A 19,247-nucleotide genomic window follows, 5' to 3' on the forward strand; every position below is an offset into this window, starting at 1 on the left:
TACATATGTTAAAATATAACAAAGTACTTCCAGTGGTGATATATAGTATTTGTTTACTGTATGTAATGTCTCGTCCAGGTCAGAGGACAAAAAATACAAAAGGTCTGATTGTACCATTCATGAATCTCTCTGGTACATGTTGCTTGTATTGTGTTCTTACTTGTATCGGGTTGAGGGTCCAGAAATGGTACTCAAGTAAAAGTAGTGTTATCTTACAATAATGTTATTCAAGTACAAGAAAAACATATCGTGTTACTCAACAAAAATTTTCTCAAAAAGTTCTCAAATACAACCAGTTACTGCCCATCTGTGGTCATGTTCTGTTGTTTTTAGACTTTTAAATCAATTTTCTTACTGTAGCAGTAAAGTTTCACTCTTAGTTGTAAATAAAACCATTTAGGTTACACATTATGTTTGAAACAGAAGCAAAAACAAACTAAACTCCCTCTGGAAAGTTTCCAGCTAGAGGCGGAACTCAAGGGGCGGTCACTGTTCCTGGTTGAACGCCGTTGAACGTACATCCGGCGGAAGTAAATAATATTGCGCTAGCAGCGTTAGCCTCTGTCTATCGTGTTTTTTGCTGCTTGAGCTGAATCTATCAGTGTACTGGACTCTTGGGAAACAGGTGGAGAACCGAACCCGGTCAGGAAGAACGAGGTGGTTTAATTGCTGGCGGTTCCGATGAGCTAACGGAACCGAGAGGAGGATCAAGGATCTAGTTACTGCCGCGGAGGAAACAGAAGGTATCCGTGTTTATTGCCTTTTCTTTCCTTTTTTTACTGGGATAGAAATGAAAACTGCAGATACATAATCAGAATAAATAATAACCCAGCAGATGTTAAAGCAGAAACCAGGAAATTAACCCAGAAACAGGAATATTTCAGCTTCGTCCCCAGGAGGTGTTTCAGATCTACTCCCTATCCTCTGCGCCTGAGGCCGATGTTTGTAGAAGCTAGAAAGATGCCTGATTAAAACACAAGGCCGATAACTGAATTTATTATATATAAGGTGGGATTGTGTTATTTGCAGGGAAAATATTAAATTTTATTGATAATTCAGTTGTGTATTTGCAGTACTGTGAATATTCTTCCGTTCTTGCTATTTTCTGTAAGTTACAAGTTTCTGTTCATTTAACAAATTGTAGCAAGAGAGAATCCGGTTTAACACTAGGACTACCAAAGATTCCCAAAATGGGAATCTTCGTCCAGGTACCAGAGAGGGGCCAGTTTGGCCCTGTCCCTAGAGCTACCAGAGAGGGGCCAGTTTGGCCCTCCGAGAGAGGGTGTGAAGAGGCGCCTTTGTTATGTAAATAAGGCCATTACTGACGCACCACAAGAGGGGGGCAAAGCTGAACTCTGCATTCCATAAGAAGGGTCATTGAACACTTCAGGCTCAGGACAATGTTTGAGGTTCCAATGTTGTGAGTAAAATAAAATACAGTATAAAATATGAATATAAATCTAAATATAAAATATAAAGTGCAGGACTGACAGTAAAATAGAAGTCCACCCGTCTCTCCTGCACCCCAATGCATGCCTGATAAAGCACATGTGCATTCAGTGCTGCCATGTCAATCATGTTTGCCAGGTTTGCTGACCAGCTGTCACATAGTGATGGAACCTTGGTCACCCCCCGCAAGATTATGACTGAAATAAATGCCATTAGTTCTTGTGAACTAAATAGGTGAAGCAGTCACCTATTTATCCTCCACAGCACAAAAGGCTGCATGCAAATTTGCATGTGCAAAGTCTCCCAGATTTCTTTTGCTTACACTTTTTGCATGATTTTTTTGAGGTGGATCAACACAATTAATTTGGTTAGTTTATTTCTAAACTGTCATTTTATACCCTCTTAGCTTTATTTCAAAGAGAAACATTACTAATTTCTTTTAGAAAAACCTTTGCATATTTTTTGAAACAGATTGTATGTTTTGCAAACTCTATGTACATTTGGCAAAATGACCTGGATAATGCAGCACAACATCATGGATCAGCTGCAAAAAGTCACATCTCTCCAAAAACACTTCATGTATGCTTCAAAACTAAACTGACTAGTCGTAGGTATCATAGATACCCACCCCCAACATGGACTATTCACATCCCTACCTTCTGGCCTGACGGTCAACGACCACATGTACAATAGAACAATAGAAGAATAGAAGAATGGATGAATGGAGGCTAATTTGAGCCATCAGAGTCGTCAGTTTGGACAGGGTCTTGTGGCCCTGTTTCAGCCAGTCTGGGGAGAAATCGAAAACCTGGCCCTCTCCTAGTGCTAATCAATTTAAATTTCATGTTATTTCTTTATTTTATTTTATCTACAACTTCAAGTTGTAGATAGTCTCTATGCTGCAAAAGCGAAGTAATTTCCCTGCTTATATAATATAAAGATTATATATATGTTATATTTAGCTTAGTTTTATTTTAGCAAAAAAGCACAATGAATTATTTTTAATATTTTAAATGGAGATTTAGAAATTTTACAGACAGGTACCAGATGTATTTGTGTCTAAGTCAAGAGGTCAAGAGGCTTCTTAGTTTGCAAGAAGCAGGATGGAGAAGAGTATACAGAAGATATACAAAAAAAATATACAAAAGAACAACTGTTATTTGTTTGAATGCTTTTTATTTTTGTCATTAATAACAATAAAAAAAATACAAGAAATAAAACAATTCCGCAATTATTTGCAATAGGCACAGTGGCATTTCAGCCCTCATTCTGTGCACTGTCTGCACTGTCGGCACACATCTGGCACTGCCAGTTCATGGGCTTGCTGCATTTGCCACATGCGTATTTGAAGCAGTCAACGCATCTCCTATTTGTACTATTTTTAATGCATCGACGGTTGATTTGGCACTTCGCCCTTTTGCCTGGGCTGGGTGTGGCAGATTGTTGGCAAAGCAGTTGCTCCTTGCACGCCTTCTTCTCACTCACATGAGAGTTAGCCAACTCTTTTGCGAGCTCCACCAGGAAGTCCACCCGTCTCTCCTGCACCCCAGTGCATGCCTGATACAGCACATGCGCATTCAGTGCTGCCATGTCAATCATGTTGTAGAACACGGCAACTGGCCACCTCTGTGTTCCTGCACGCACGCTGTACTCCCGCACCATTTTGTCCATCACATCCACACCGCACTTTGCTTTGTTATATTGTTTGATGGTGTTTGGCTTTCTTCTGGTGGTATCCTCAGTCTCAACCACGCTGTGCATGCTGCTGAGAATGTAAACGACCTTCTTCCTTTTGGGCACATACACAGTCAGCGTGGCATCAGAGGTTGAAAACACCTGAGTGGTGAATTCAGTGCGATCCTTACGTTTAGTGGATTGTGGAATTTCCCTGCGACACTTGTTGACTGTGCCGAGGATGGTGGTTTTCCGGCTACGCAGTCGTTGCGCAAGTGACAGTGATGTGAAGAAATTGTCCGTGGTTACAGTTCTGCCCTTGTCCATGAACGGTTCCATCAGCCTCATCACTACAGTCTCGGACAGTCTCTCCCCGCTGGGACGACTGGGGTCCTTGCCAAGATATGGGAAGACATTGCAGATGTACTTTGATTTCAAGTCGCAAGCCACCCAAAACTTGATGCCAAACTTGTCCGGTTTTGTTGCTATGTATTGAAGGAAACAGCAGCGGGTTTTAGTGGGGAAAAGCTGTTCATCAACAGTGATGTGTCGACCAGGGTTGTAGGATGAATTCTGCATAAGTAATTCCAAAGCCTCTTCAGCATTCATCAGCTTCTGTGTCCTCTTCGCCATCTTGATTCTTGCAAACTAAAAAGCTGAGTGAATGTCCAGATATTTATACTCCACAGCACAAAAGGCAGCATGCAAATTTGCATGTACAAAGTCTCCCAGATCTGGGAACCACCAGAAGTAGTTATTTTCAAAATTTCTATCCTGTTCCAAGGACAATCAGCGTGAAAGTTGATGTAGTGAGTTTGGCTCTCCTCCCCCCTGCTCATCTACAGGGATGCTAATTAGACCATTCAGAGTCGTCAGTTTGGCCACATTTGGATGCTAATAACCCAGTTTGGCCCTCTCTCGGTAGCTCTAAGAAGATACCCAATCTGGCCCCTCTTGGTAGAGATAGGAATTTCTCAAAATCCTGGTAATCCTAGTGTTAAAAGATGGCTTTAGTACTATCTGGGGAAACGGCTGCCGTACGTAGGTTCCCATCATACTAAGTCACAATTTTACGGCAGAGACTTTAAAATAAGATAATATAAATATCAACAGCAGAGGCCACAAGTTTACATACAGCCAATAAAAAACGCATGCACCTTTTTCCCTCCCCGCCTGAAGTGAAATCAGATCAAACGTCTCTTGTTTCAGCTATAAGGAGCAAAATGTTTGGGACTCCTGACTCCATCCATGATGTTTTTAAAGAGGGCTAAATAAAAGAAGCAGGACTGTAATTAGTTTTATAAAAATGAATGACTGTCAAACATGGATATAAACATAAATACAAAAAACACAAATAATTCAGACTAACTTTTAGTTTGTTTGCTTTCTTTTCTAAAGCTTCATTGTGTAACTTTTTCATTTAAAGTGTTTTCACAAATATGAAAAGTGTCATCACTTTCTGACAGTATCATATGGGACAGGTAATATGTGGGGGAAAAAATTGTTGGCTGTCAATCAATCTCATGTATGCGCTGCTAAATGTGCTAGGACGAGAAACAATTTACCCGTCCAGGAAAACAGTTTATCCTCCGTCATCAGTGGCTATGCTAACAAGCTGTAGCATTCATGACGGGCTCTGTTGTAGTGAACCAGCTGTAGCATAGCTTAGAGAAGAGAGAGAGGGGGTGGGGGTGAGCAGCATGTACATGTGAGTTATTAACAGCGCTAAGGCCCTCCTGGTCCTGGTTGGTATTTCTGCAGTTAGCACTGGGAGGAGGCAGGCGAGTTTGATTTCCTGTCAGTGTCCTCTTCAGAAGCTGGAGCAGCGAAATCCTTTCTGCCATTTTTTTCTCTCCCATCCAGGGTCTTTTGTGTCCCTTATATGAAAGTAGGCTGACAGGAAAGGGGGAAGGAGAGGGAGGAAGACATGCAGTAAATGTCTCCGGTTCCGGGAATGGAACCCGCGACAGCCGCGTCGAGGACTCAAGGCCTCCAAACGTGGGTCGCGCTAACCTTTCTGCCAATTAAAGAGCAAATGTTATTAGACACTACAGTACCCACAACTAAATAATTAGAAATCTGCAGCATGACTACATTGTCCTACATGATCCAAAAATGAGACACTGCTCCCACAGAGCCTGCAGCGCCTTCAAAATAAAAGCATGTTTTTAAATATGAAAGCAACATATTCAGATTAATGAGTATAAAAATTACTTGTTGCTTATTTGGTTTGTAATTTCCATATTGGCTGTTTGAGGGAAAATAACGGACTGGATTCTCCTGACATTCCTTCATTTTGAGCTTATTGTTGCCACTAGTGATAAAACAGGCTCACCTCATCACTGTAAAACATTCCTTATAAATATTTCTACCTGGCTTGTTTGTTGAACTTTTTGACATTTTGTACTTTCCACAGGATCCTGTTAACAAGAAGAACTTCCTGTGTCTGAACATCAACTTCCTGTGTTTTAAAATGATCTAAGAAGGAAAAATCCCATCTCAGGTCTTTATGTTCACTAATTTACTTAATAAATGTTCAGAATTAGATGCAACTTTGAGGAATTAAGACAACTGAAAAAAAGAATAATAAAATTATTTCCCCCCAGAATTCTGACTTTAGTCTTATAATTCAGATTTTTTTTCAGAGTTTTGACATTAAAATATCAAAAAAACTTAAACTGAAATATTCTGAGATAGAAATCAAAATTTTAAGATTAAAGCCAGAATTCAGAACAAAAGCCTAAATTCTTTTTTAGTCCTTTTGTGTATATAACAGCAGATTATTGTTTCTGTGATCTGCAGTAATAAAATGTTAAGGTTGCAATTTTATTTTCTCATGTCTTGCTGTGATTCAGCTCTGAGAGACTCTACTGTTGACCCAAAGATCCCAGATGACCAGAGATGAATAAGGAACAGGAGGAACCAGAACCACAGCAGACGAGGGAGACCAAGAAGGAACCAGAAGCTCAACTCAGTGAGGAAGAAGAGGATGAAGGGTTGCTTGTAGTGAAGCAGGAGAGCAGCAGCTCTGTGGTGAGCCCTGCTGACCTGGGAAAAGTCCATATGGATCTGGAACCAGAGCAGACGATGGAGATGAAGGAGGAGCTGGAGGACATCTGCTGCTATCAGCAGGTTGTGGTGAAGGAGGAGACCGAAACCTTCATGATACCAGTCCATGACACCATGGACCCAGAACCAAACCAGAACCAGTTCTCTCCTGAAGCCCACAACGTATTCAGAGCCCAGACAGACCAGAACCCACCTGAGAGATGTTGGACGCCCAGGAGTCATGAGGACAATTCAAAGTCAAAGAGACGTAAGGCAGATGTGTCCTGTGACGTGTGTGGTAAAAGTTTCAGGCAGCACAGGTACTTGATTGCTCACCTGAGGACTCACACAGGTGAGAAGCCTTTTTCATGTCAGTCTTGTGGGAAAAGTTTCCTCAGGCAGCCGGACCTGACTCTGCACATGAAAACCCACACCGGCGAGAAGCCCTTCCAATGTCCAGTGTGTGGTAAAGGTTTCATCCAGAAAACCACCTTAAGTTACCACATGAGAACGCACACAGGAGAGAGGCCATACAGCTGTGAATTTTGTGGAAAATCCTTCATACAGAGGAGTGATTTGACTTGCCACCTTAGGACTCACACAGGTGAGAAACCGTATCAGTGTGAGGTGTGTCAGAAATCTTTTGGACACAGCAGTGACTTCACTCGTCACAGGAGGACACACATGGCTGAGAAACCTTTCTCATGTGTGACCTGTGGGAGAGCCTTTAACAAGCAGTCTAAGCTGAGTTGTCACCTGAGAGTTCACGCAGGCAGTAAGACGTATTCCTGTGAGTCGTGTGATAAATCTTTCAGGCGGAGTTGTGACTTTGTGCGTCACCTGAGGACTCACACAGGAGAGAAACCATTTAACTGTGAATTGTGTGATAAATCTTTCAGACAAAATGGTGACCTGACACGTCACATGAGAACTCACACAGGTGAGAAGCCATCTTCATGTTCAGTGTGCGGTAAAAGCTTCAGTGAGTACAGCAGCATGCTCAGACATATGAGGACTCACACTGGGGAGAAACCGTACATCTGCAAAGTGTGCGGGAAGCTTTTCCGCTTCGGCGGGCATTTGACCGTTCACTTGAGAACCCACACAGGTGAGAAGCCGTGTTGCTGTAACGTGTGTGGTAAATCATTCAGTGACTGCAGCAGCATGTCCAGACACATGAGGACTCACACTGGGGAGAAGTCGTATGCTTGTGAAGTGTGTGATAAGTCTTTCAGGCAGAGGAACGATTTGGCCCGTCATCATAGAACTCACACAGGAGAGAAACCTTTCCAGTGTCTGGCTTGTGGTAAAGGTTTTGTCCAGAAAACAACCTTGAGGTATCACATGATGACCCACACTGGAGAGAAGCCTTACCCCTGTCAGCTATGCAGCAAATCCTTCAGACAGAGAAACGATCTGACCCGTCACCTTAGAACCCACACAGGAGAGAAACCATATAGCTGTGCATTATGCGACAAGCCTTTCAGACAGAGTAATGACTTGGCTCGTCACATGAAGACTCACACAGGTGAGGATCTAAGCCGTGTGGTTGATCAGTCAGATTAAGGTGGACTGATGTGTGAAGAACTGAACCTAGAGATGATCTGGAAACTTCAAGATAAAGACCATTTATTATTATTAACAGCTGAAAGTCAGTAGTGCGCAGCAGCTACTGTCGTTAGCGTAGTTGTCCTTGGTTCAATTCCTGGTCTCTGTTTCTTCTCCCTGTTTCTTGTCCACCAATGGTTCAATAACCAGAATCAAAATATCTGTAGAAGATTTGAATTTATGAACTTTCTCTTTCCACAACTGTCCTGAAATTGTCTAAGTACAGCATTTATGATTTCTAATTTCTATTTAGACGCTAGATTAATCTTTCTCCTGCCAGATACAGTACTGTGGCTTAGTTTAAAATCATTCCATTCTTTTATAAAACTCCTTTAACATCAAGAAGCTGTGGCCCAGGAGTTCAGAGATGAGACTGATCCACTTTAATGTCTCAGAATGATAGTTTTTCTAACTGGTTAAGGTCAGGAAACCAGTGTGACCAGCAGCCAGTCTGGCCAGAGGCCGACTTTACTGGGCCGGGCTCCATGTGTCTGAACAGGACCTTCTGAGGTTCAGGCTGCTGCATTTGATGTTTTTTCTGGTGTCTTCACTTTATTAATCCATGAATTAAATAAGTGCTTAACAGATAATCGTCTGATGTAATCATTTAATTTGTTGATTTAGTGTTTTTTAGATTTTAAATATGTTCATAAATACATCATCCTTTCATCAAGTTGCAATTTCCCTGAGTCAGGAACAGCTGTCAAACATTAAAGATGGATTCATATATATATATGAATACTATATATACATATATATATATATGTATATATACAGTATATATATGTATATATACGTATATATACAGTATACACACAGTTGGTGACAACAAACACTGAACATTATATACATAAGCTAAATTATGGAAAATCAGTTCATATATTAAATGTTTTTAACCATTTTATTGGCGACGTACCGACAGGAGGAGCATGCTCCCATAGAACAGCAGCCAGTTCAGTTAGTGAGAGGTTGATCAGTCCAGGTGAGGATCAGCTGCTGCTGCCTCACCTGCTGCGCTTCTGAGTATTTGAATGGGAAAATGCGAAAATTCAGCGATTTTGAAGAAAAAATCATCCAAATCGGCTAAGCTAAATACAAAATAAATATTTCATAGTACAAACCACAGGGAGAAAATAGCAAGATAAATTATTTTATCATTATATATCATTTTTTTATGATGACAGGTGAGACTCTGCTTGCCTCACCTGTCCGCACCTCACTAATGTATACAGAGTTTCCCCCAGTGTTTTATAAGCCTGGCAGCCCGCCATGCTTTACTAGCCCCCCCACCAGGCCAGTTGGTGCTTGTTTTTCTTTTTAGAAAAATTAATAATCCAAAAAATGTACTATTATTTTATTATGTATTTAATCCAGATTGCAAGCTCCTCCGTTGCTCTGAGCGTTTTGTATTCCTAAAAGATACATTGAGTTTAAGCATCTGAAGCCGGGAGAGCAGACCAGTGGCGCAAAGTGGGTATGCAGTGCATGCAACCCAGGGGCCCGCTGCACTACAGGGGGCGCAAAAATGATTTTTTTTCCTAGTCACCATTTTATGTATTTAACAGCTGTTTGTGTATGAAATGATCAATAACAGAGGAACAGCACTGACTAGGCGTCTCGCCCATACAGGCAGCTTGAGCAGCGGCCCTTCAAAGCGATGAGGCCCGTTTTTTTGATGTTTTTTTTTAATTTGTAGTAAAACCTCGACAACAGGGAGCTAAAGATGGCAGAAAAACTCTGGGGCAGAAAACTGAAGAGGGGGAGGATAAAGATGTTGGAGAGACGAAGAAAAACTTTTCAAAGTGGCTGAAAGACAGAAGGTGAGTAAAGTCAGAGTATCAACTAGAGAGTTGTAAATATTCAGGTTAGCTTAAGCTAGGCTACAATGACAGGTTGTTGTATTGAACCAAAACAGGACATGATTTATTCTGTATCGCTATAATGTCTGATAGACGCACCTATCACACACACCTTAACAATAAGTGTAATAATAATGACCAAAACAAAACACAGGAAATATTAAGGTCAGTTAAATTGTCGTTGCAGGAGCTAAATAGAACCCCGCCCCCACGAACTGACGCTGTTGTCATGGTTACCTAGAGACGGTTGATGCGCAGCCGCAGTGAGCTGCTATCAACCCGCGTCTTTTCAAAATGTCCACCGATAAAACACCGTCCTTAAAGTCAAACACAGACGGTGGTGGGAAGAAACAGACTAAACAACCACAGTGACGTTTAATAGGAGCATTAAAATAAATGTGTGTCGATATTCACTGGGTTGTTTGATATCAGACAGAATGGATCAGGAGAGGAACCGCAGACCCGTCAGAACCTAAAGAACCAGAACATCAGTCTCTTCATCCCTCAGTCATTTCCTGAGACCCAAAAATAATATAGATGGCAATTTATCGAACAAATCATACAAATAGATTAATAGTAAATCAATAAATATTGTGAAGAGATCATTAGTTAGGATTGTGTAGGAAAAATGTTGATATCTTTTATAATTCAGTGTTTTGTGGTCAATATTATTTCACCATTTTATTAATGTGGGTTGCCAGTAGTGATGGGTCCGGTGTTATGCCGAGAAACGCATGCCTGCCGAGAATTGCATGCCCTGTCGCGGGAGCGCGCATCGCTCTAAACTCTCGCATACTGATGAGAAAACGGACTGAAATCTGACCGAAGAGGAAACTTTTAAAGATATTCGTAACATTATCACGTTTCTTAACCATGGAAGCCATAAAACGGTGGATTTTATTTCGTGGATTAATTGAAATAATACGTTTTTTATACCTTTATTGAAACATATGAGTCGAACGTTTTTCAGTGTCTGATGAAAATGTTCTCCGCAGATGGTTTGAAATTCCCCGATTTTTCTTTTAACACAATGGCTTAAAGCATTACAAAGGAGAAGCCTGTTATGTAGAATATTTTATATCATCCTTTACTGTCTAGTCTATTAATGTAGGGGGGATGCATTTTAATTTCTGAGCCAGCCAATATTTGTATCCCCTGTCTATTGTCCTGTTGATATGAAACTTACAGAAGTAGCTCAGAGAACAAGTGTCATTACGTAGAAAAGGTAAAATCCCTCTTAACTCTTTATTTCTCCATGTTAGCAGGGGATGCATTTTTTGGCAAAGCCTATTATTAGCCTGCCAATATTTGCATGCCCTCTCTATTTTCCCAAAAATTATCCTATTGATATGAAACTTATTCCAGCAGTTCATAGAACAAGTGTGATTATGTAGAAAAAGTTATTTCACTCTTAACCCTTTATTTCTCCATGTTAGCAGGGGATGCATTTTACGGCAAGGCCTATCATTAGCCTGCCAATATTTGCATGCCCTCTCTATTTTTCTCAAATATCATCCTATTGATATAAAACTCATACCAGCAGTTATAGAACTACTCTGATTATGTAGAAAAGGTAAAATCCCTCTTAACTATTTATTTCTCCATGTTAGCAGGGGGATACATTTTTTGGCAGTATGGATTTTGTTCCTGCCAATATTTGCATGCCCTCTCTATTTCCCTCAAATGTTATCCTATTGATATAAAACTCATACCAGCAGTTATGGGAACAAATGTGATTATGTAGAAAATTTAATTTTTTTTATTATCGCTATTGCAAGGATACTGAAGGAAATAAATCTGACAATGCAACCTTGGTAAATGTAAAGCATGCACAAACAATTTTTATTTTGGTTTAACATAAAAATTAAATCACTTTTTTATTAATTTCAACAAAGAATATTCATAACAAAATTTTTTGGAAAACCAATTACGTCAAGGAAATTTATGCCACATGTTTAAACTGCAAATCCACTGAACTGCAGTCATTAAAGAATTAGATTGTGTCGTGAAAACTGGCATGGGGTTGTGAGATCTTTCCAGGTACACGCAGAAACCAGAAGATAAAGGCCTGAGGGAAATAAGTAATCTATGAATTGATTTAAGTATAATTATAAATGAATATATATGTGCACATATAAACACTGAATGATTTTCTGACATATACTCTTGTATTTTAATCTGTAAGGCTGATAAAAACATGATGATTATGGTTGATAATTATGTATGAGATTAACATCCATGATTGATAAGTAATAATGGATTATAGGGATGTGTTGATTTAAATGTGTTGACCCAAACATATGATGAATGTAAAAGATGATTGTGTTAAAGTGATTTAGAATGAATTAACAGAAACAGAAATGTAATGATCTAAACAGATGGAATTAAAGTGATGGGTGAGGCCCTATTCTCAGGCTGTGTCATAATGGGCGAGCTGAGCAGAAGCAGAGACTCAAGGGACTTGCAAGGAAGTACAAACAGATGGCCCTACAGAAAAGGGGAAGTTCACATGAGGTTAGCGCTGTGAGTCATACAAGGGCTGATGGTTGGGAAAGGGTGGGACTTTCCACCGACTCATCGAACATGCGAGAAGTCACGTACACCGTCTCCCTCATACACAACCATGGGCTGAGATAGTATAAAAGACGGCAGAAGGAGGAAGAGAGCGTTCTTAGTCCCCGGTGCCAAGACGACTCAACAAGAGGACGCAGAGGAAACATCAGCAGAGGACCGCACCCTGGAGCCACGGGGAAATTGAGACTTCGCGCCGCTAAGAAGGGACAAGATCCTTCAGCCCCAGCCCTGGCTCCTGATTCCACCGCCGACTCTGCCTCAACCCAACGATCTCAAACCAACCGCAACAGACTTGGAGAAAAGACAAAGATCCCAGGAGGGATGAAGAATTGGATGTTTGAAGGACAAGGACCAATTCTGCTTTGCTTCTATTCTAATGAGGATTTTTCCACACAAAGACAAAGATTCTGAACCAAGGAATTAAAGACGTTTGTTGCCAAGATCAACTGCCATCTGGGTATGAGTCGAATTGCTCCCCAAAAGCCTCTCTCAGTTTATTAGTGACACAGGTCAGGGAAGGAAGTTAGGATAATGTGGTTGGGTTATTTTGATTTAGTATTGTAATTTTTGATAATTAATCTGTATGTCACTTGCTGCTTAATAAATATATCTTTATAAAATTTTATAGAGGTTGGTGGACATTGAAATTAATTGAGTCATTGATTGTTTTAGTTTCTCCAATTAAAGTAAAATCAGTGTACATGATTCCAGTAATGTGGTGGCTTCGGACTTTCCTTTAGTGAGAGTAAAAATAACGACCCTGGGACTTGAATCTAAGTCACTAAATCTAATCTAGCTGTTTCCAAGTGCAGGTTATTTAAGAGAGAGGGCTACCGTTAACAGAAGTGGTTATTGGGACTACGCAGCTGTGAGGGCTACTCAGTTGACTGTTCCTTAACTGTAGAGGGTCATAACTTCTGGATCGAAGGTAGTTAGAGCTAGACGAGCCTCTCTCACCACCAGTTTAAACAGATTATCTCTCATAGACCTCCTGTAGGGTAAGACCCAGGTCTTAGAGATATTCCGGACCTGTTAGACAGAGAACTGGTCAGTAGTCAGCTCAGAGGAGTTGTGAGAAGTGGGCGGGGCTGACTATTGCTAGAGTAACGAACAATTGGTACAAACATAAAATCTATAAACACATTGCACAGCAGCAGTCTGTGTCGGTTTGTGGGAACTTAACGCAGCCTTGGTGGTACCACCAGTTGCATCTGTCACATGTGATCTGTAAATAAATAATACAAAATGGTCAAATAACAACATAAAGAATATTCAACATAAAGAACGTTTTTTTAGTTCCTCATCTGTTTACTGAAGGTGATATTGGGTTTTGTCAACATAAAGCTTCTTCTTAATCATCAATATATGATTGGTAGAACTTTATTTGAGGAGATGACAGCATGTTCCTGACATGTATGGAGGTAAAAAAATTCTAGCACCATAAGCATCTGTGTTTAATGTTTTACGACTGTACTTAAAAAAAAACTTAAGCAACTTCCCACTTACCTGCCTTGGGTGTTTATTGATTTTATTATGATTTTTATTATGAATAAAAAAGTGATTTAATTTTTATGTTAAACCAAAATAAAAATTGTTTGTGCATGCTTTACATTTACCAAGGTTGCATTGTCAGATTTATTTCCTTCAGTATCCTTGCAATAGCGATAATAAAAAAATTAAATTTTCTACATAATCACATTTGTTCCCATAACTGCTGGTATGAGTTTTATATCAATAGGATGATATTTGAGAAAAATAGAGAGGGCATGCAAATATTGGCAGGCTAATGACAGGCCTTGCCGTAAAATGCATCCCCTGCTAAAATGGAGAAATAAAGAGTTAAGAGTGGAATAACTTTTTCTACATAATCACACTTGTTCTATGAACTGCTGGAATAAGTTTCATATCAATAGGATAATATTTGGGAAAATAGAGAGGGCATGCAGATATTGGCAGGCTAATAATAGGCTTTGCCAAAAATTGCATCCCCTGCTAAAATGGAGAAATAAAGAGCTAAGAGGGATTTTAGCTTTTCTACATAATTACACTCATCCTCTTAGCTACTGGTATGAGTTTCATATCAATAGGATGATATTTGAGGAAAATAGAGAGGGTATGCAGATATCGGCAGGAACAAAATCCATATTGCCAAAAAATTTATCCCCTTCTAAAATGGAGAAATAAAGAGTTGAGAGTGAAACAAATAGATTAATAGTAAATCAATAAATATTGTGAAGAGATCATTAGTTAGGATTGTGTAGGAAAAATGTTGATATCTTTTATAATTCAGTGTTTTGTGGTCAATATTATTTCACCATTTTATTAATGTGGGTTGCCAGTTTGGACCAGGTTTCCCATCAAGCTATAAGAATGATAGAAAACATGCTAACAAAGAGCCTCAGACCTGCAGACACAGGAGGTTCTAGACAGGATAACAGACGAGGCTCTTTGGCTCAAATATATTAAATGATGCAATATTGCAGTTTTTTGTTTCATTGTTTTTTAATTGCCCTGTAGGCAGCAATTTATTCACATATATGTACATTTAGTATTATTGATACTTTAATTAAAAATGAGTTGTACAAGTTTACCAGGAGGAAGACCCAGGACATGCTGGAGGGACGATGTCTCTCTGCTGGCCTGGGACGCCTCAGGATTCATCTGGAGGAGCTGGAACAAGAGGCTGGGGAGGGAAGACTGGGCCTCCCTTCTGAAGCTGCCGACCCCAGATAAGAGGAAGAATATGGATGGATGGATTGTACAAGTTTATGTCATTGGGGAATGGGGGGGAGACACCGATGACATGTGCACATACACCTCAGAAAGTATGTAGTTGAGCCCCTGGGCAGGACTGGCACTTGAAAGCAGCACTCGACACCGGCCCACTACTTTGTGTGAGAAGGGAAGGGAGGCGCAGACAGCTGAGCGAAGCAGTGAGTGGATGTAAATAGATGCTCTAACTGGGATGCACTCCCCTCCCAGTGCGGCGGTGGTGATGGGGCTGAGGAGAGAGAAGAGATGCGAAAGATCTGCTGTGTCTGCCCTGAAAATTTGACCCTAGATTTCACTACAACACCACATCTACTTTTAATTCCTGGCATTTTAGGTACACGAGATTAGATCAGGCTGTTCCTGGTTTATCAAGGAGGGAGTTTACGGAGGCTGCAAGAAAAGCAGGCGCAGGAATACTCCACCCATGACATCATCGACTTTTGCAAGTTCAATTTCTACCCAGCTTGGGGTTCTAGCTGGTTATGATTACTCCAGAAAAACTGTTTTTGAAATTAGCTATTAAAATCTTCAGGTAAAAACATTCTTATGTGCAAATTGATTAGGAATCAATAGAAGATTCTGATGTCTTTCTCCACAGTTATAGAGACGACGGTAGAATTTCTATGTCAAAAATATTGCATTTCCTCTTTTCAAGTACATTTGTGAGAAAGGTGATGACCAGTGAGGCATTTCTTATAAACTCGAATTTGAATGTATGTTACTATTTAAAAGAATTTAAACTCAGACTGAGATGATGTCCAGACATTCTGCTGGTAACATCTGTCCTTCTGAAAAACGTCCCCTGACATGATACACAGCAGATTTATTGAGGACGACTTTGCAGGAATCATAAGAGTCTCTTTGTGTCGACTGTGTCCCCCTGTCCTGCAAACTGCTGCCACTCTGCATCCTGTCTCTGCATCCTGTCTCTTCTCCTGTCTCTGCTCCACTGAGCCCAGAACTCTCTGCACCACAGAGGGTTTCAGGGGGAAAAGGCTCTAACTGCTGTTTTGTGTGTTGATGTTGCAGTTTGTCCACCTGATCAGTAACAATGTGAAGCTACAATAGTTTTTACTAAAATTTTGTGTTGGGCTTGTGGAATTTCCTGTATACAATGTCACTTAAGCAAAACTCTTGGGAATTTTAGAAATTTGTCAAGCTGCTACTAAAAACCTAAATCTAATTTATTGAGCTTTTAAGTGACCATCCATCACACAATACTGTGTAAGTGTGAAGTGGAAAGAAAATTTGATTTTCAAATTTACATGAAAAAAATATTTTAAAATGTTTGCATGCATTTGTTGTCAGGCCCTCTGAGATATTAGAACCTGCAGTATCTAATTATAATGAATTATAATTGTACAAATTTACACAAATGGAGACTGATATTTTTGTCCATTCTTTGTGAAATAACTCATTTTCTGTTGTATTAATTTTCATATCCTGAGTTAGATTTCTGTCTGTACTTTGAGTAGGCCATTCTCACTGAATAATATGCTTTGATCTAAACCATTCCATACCTCTGGCTTTATGTTTAGGGTTGTTGTTCTGCTGAAACGTGAACCTTCATTCCCAACTTCATGTCTTTTGTGCCCTCTAACATGTTTTATTTCAGGATTGACCCGTTTCTCTAACCCTGTTAAAGAAAGAACCTCCACTGCATTCTGGGTAGTGTAGTAACAGTTCAGTTTTTATCCTCATGTAAGCTCCTTGTTTTTTCTTCTCACACTTCTATAAAAGTCAGGTTTGTGAAGATTCTCATAAATCGCATGAAAAAGTTGATAAAATAGTTAAATAAGCTTCTGAGGCCGTTTCTAAGCAGATTAACGGAAATAAGTTGTTTTTACCTCTTTGACGACGTTCTCCGCCTCCTCTGAGTTGAATGAACCCTGAAAAACATCCCAGAACATCAGCAGTAAACCAACAGGCCGAGCAGTCGGACAACAGCTGGAAAAAATCAGATACTTCCAGTAAAACCTTACTGGCGCTGCTGGGAGCGGCTATGTTAGCCGGTTAGCTTCCAGCTAACTCCTCCCTTCTAACATCCGCAAACCAAAGTAAACTACCGGCTCCGACACCAACCTCGCTGCCGTGCTGATACTCTTCCATCCCGGCGAGCTGTCCCCGCTTCAAGCCGCCTTTCGACTCAGTTAACTGGAAGAAAACTGGGAGACGAACCGGTTTACTGGGAGAAACAGCGGAGTCTGAGAGAGGTCCCAAGATGGCGGAGTGAGAGCTGTTGTTTTTGCAGGCTCTAGTATACAGTTATTGTTTAGCCTAGATTTAATCCAAATTTTGTGCTTTAGCCCCTGTTTTAAAACATCGTAGGTTTTTTTATTCTTAGTTTAACAACTTTTTGAAACCATTTCAGCCTTCTTATTCATTTTTGCCGTCTGGGAATTTATCTACGGAGGTCAGCATGTCAGACTACAACCGGTCGGCTCTCCAAGAGGCTTGAGACGAAGATATTATTGAAGACATTGAGTTGGTCGGGGCCACGTCTGATCCTTCTGGTAAAGAACAGAAGGTGAACTGGGATCACACACCTATTAAAAACAAAAGCAAGAAGAAAATGAAGCTACAAGAGTCTGAATGTAACGAGGACACAGCGAACGCCATCCTCCGTGCGATAGGAGAACTTAACACAAAGATGGACAATCAGACTGAAATTTTAAAAAGCATTGACAAACGCATAGAAGCTAATCCTGTCGCCATTGAGGTAAATAAGAAAGGCATATCAGAGCTCCAAGCTACGGTTAACCTTCTCAAAAAAGAAAACGCAGCGCTGAGGATCCTGTGAAGACCAGGCTCGTTACAAGAGACGCTGGAACCTGAGGGTGACCGGACTGGACCGGACCAGACTGCCCGGGAAAGACGACGAGGACGTACGGGAATCCATCATCGGGATCCTCACTAGGATCATTCCTGTCTCCGTGGATCGGCTGCGAGATACAGTCGACACCGTTCACAGATTGGGGAACAAAGCTGGAGCCGCTTCGGCCAACAACCGACCCAGAGCCTCATCATTCAGTTCGGGATGCGAACCCTGCGGGATGAGGTCTGGAGGAAATCCAAAGAGGCTAAAGGTTGTAAAGAAATGCACATCAGCTTCAAGGAGGACTTTTCTAAGGAGGACAGGCTCCCAGGGCCAAACTGTGGCCCCTGGTTCAGGGAGCCAGGATCCCAGGGCCAAACTGTGGCCCCTGGTTCAGGGAGCCAGGATCCCAGGGCCAAACTGTGGCCCCTGGTTCAGGGAGCCAGGATCCCAGGGCCAAACTGTGGCCCCTGGTTCAGGGAGCAGAGAGAGGCAAACGCGCATACCTGAAGGAAGGTTTCGCCCTGATCGATAATCGAAGAGTGGACCCTGACTAATTACACCGCCATGTTCCTTTACTCCCACTGGTACGGTATATTATGTCTGTATTTGTTTAAAGGGCTATTGCACTATTTCATATAGCTGTTATTGGCTGTTCTCTCATTCCTGCTCATCGGTCCTGAGTTTAGTTTTTGCACAACTACTGTGTTTATTTCATGTTATCTTTACTTTCACTTAATACTAGGGGTTTAAAAAATAAAGTCAAACATAAGGCTACTTTTCTTTATTGCAAGGAGCAAAAGGCTAATTGTTTTTTTCTGCAGGAAACTCACTCATCAAGTGAGGAGGCCAAATTCTGGAAACTTCAATGGGGTGATCAAATTTATTTTAGTCATGGTTCGTCGCATTCAGCTGGGGTCATGATTCCAGAAGAATCATTAATCATCTTTTTTTTTCCTGTCCCTTTTCTTTTAAACTATGGAGAGACATTAAAAACTGGTTGTCCCTTAAAATTGAAGACATCCCAGAGATAACCATCACCCACATATTATACTATGTTGATGGCCTTAATAGTCAAATATCTGACATGGTAAATATTGTCTTCTTGCTTGTTAAATATCATATACTCTGCTGTAAATGCAGAGGTTCTACACCTTGTTTTGATTTTTTTCTTAACCAATTTAAATTGTATTATACCTCATTGAAACATTTGAAATCTATTTCTGCAAAAAAAGTAACTGCCAGTATCTCTACTTTTCTTTTGTTTTAAAATCTTGCTCTATTATTATTCATTTGCCTTACTGTTTGTGCTTGTCTTTAGTCTTAGCTCCATGTTTTTTGTTTATTTTTTCTACCTATGTTGCAATGTTCGTATACCTCAACAAGTCTTTGTATACTGTTTGTTTAATAAAAAAAAAAAAAAAAAAAGAAAAAAAAAAAAAACAGCG

At 40.4% G+C, this 19,247-nt stretch overlaps 1 protein-coding gene and 2 long non-coding RNA genes across 5 annotated transcripts; 2 read left to right on the forward strand and 1 right to left on the reverse strand.

Annotated features, from left to right (window-relative positions):
* Window positions 1-24: 24 nt before the first annotated feature.
* LOC114141379 (gastrula zinc finger protein XlCGF57.1-like) lies at window positions 25-8,369 on the forward strand. 2 transcript variants are annotated; one of them, XM_028011896.1, is made up of 4 exons: window positions 25-743; window positions 4,987-5,121; window positions 5,540-5,626; window positions 5,979-8,369. In XM_028011896.1, the coding sequence occupies exon 4, from the start codon at window positions 6,025-6,027 to the stop codon at window positions 7,735-7,737; it is 1,713 nt and encodes a 570-aa protein (XP_027867697.1). In that variant the 5' UTR covers window positions 25-743; window positions 4,987-5,121; window positions 5,540-5,626; window positions 5,979-6,024; the 3' UTR covers window positions 7,738-8,369. The 2 variants fall into 2 exon arrangements, with proteins under 2 accessions (XP_027867697.1, XP_027867696.1); XM_028011895.1 differs by lacking the exon at window positions 4,987-5,121.
* A 3,135-nt stretch (window positions 8,370-11,504) lies between these two features.
* LOC114141445 (uncharacterized) lies at window positions 11,505-12,837 on the forward strand. Its single transcript, XR_003594840.1, has 2 exons — window positions 11,505-11,960; window positions 11,997-12,837. It is a non-coding gene; the product is annotated as an uncharacterized LOC114141445 (long non-coding RNA).
* LOC114141430 (uncharacterized) lies at window positions 12,710-18,684 on the reverse strand. Of its 2 annotated transcripts, none has more exons than XR_003594825.1 (4): window positions 17,067-18,684; window positions 16,832-16,873; window positions 14,804-15,213; window positions 12,710-13,437 (listed from the first exon to the last, which is right to left on the reverse strand). It is a non-coding gene; the product is annotated as an uncharacterized LOC114141430 (long non-coding RNA). The 2 variants fall into 2 exon arrangements; XR_003594826.1 differs by lacking the exon at window positions 12,710-13,437 and having other exon boundaries at window positions 14,494-14,928; window positions 15,028-15,213; window positions 17,067-18,679.
* Between the last annotated feature and the right edge of the window lie 563 nt (window positions 18,685-19,247).

This window comes from Xiphophorus couchianus, unplaced genomic scaffold (genome assembly GCF_001444195.1).
Source record: "Xiphophorus couchianus unplaced genomic scaffold, X_couchianus-1.0 Scaffold1000102, whole genome shotgun sequence".
Classification (NCBI taxonomy): Eukaryota; Metazoa; Chordata; class Actinopteri; order Cyprinodontiformes; family Poeciliidae; genus Xiphophorus; species Xiphophorus couchianus.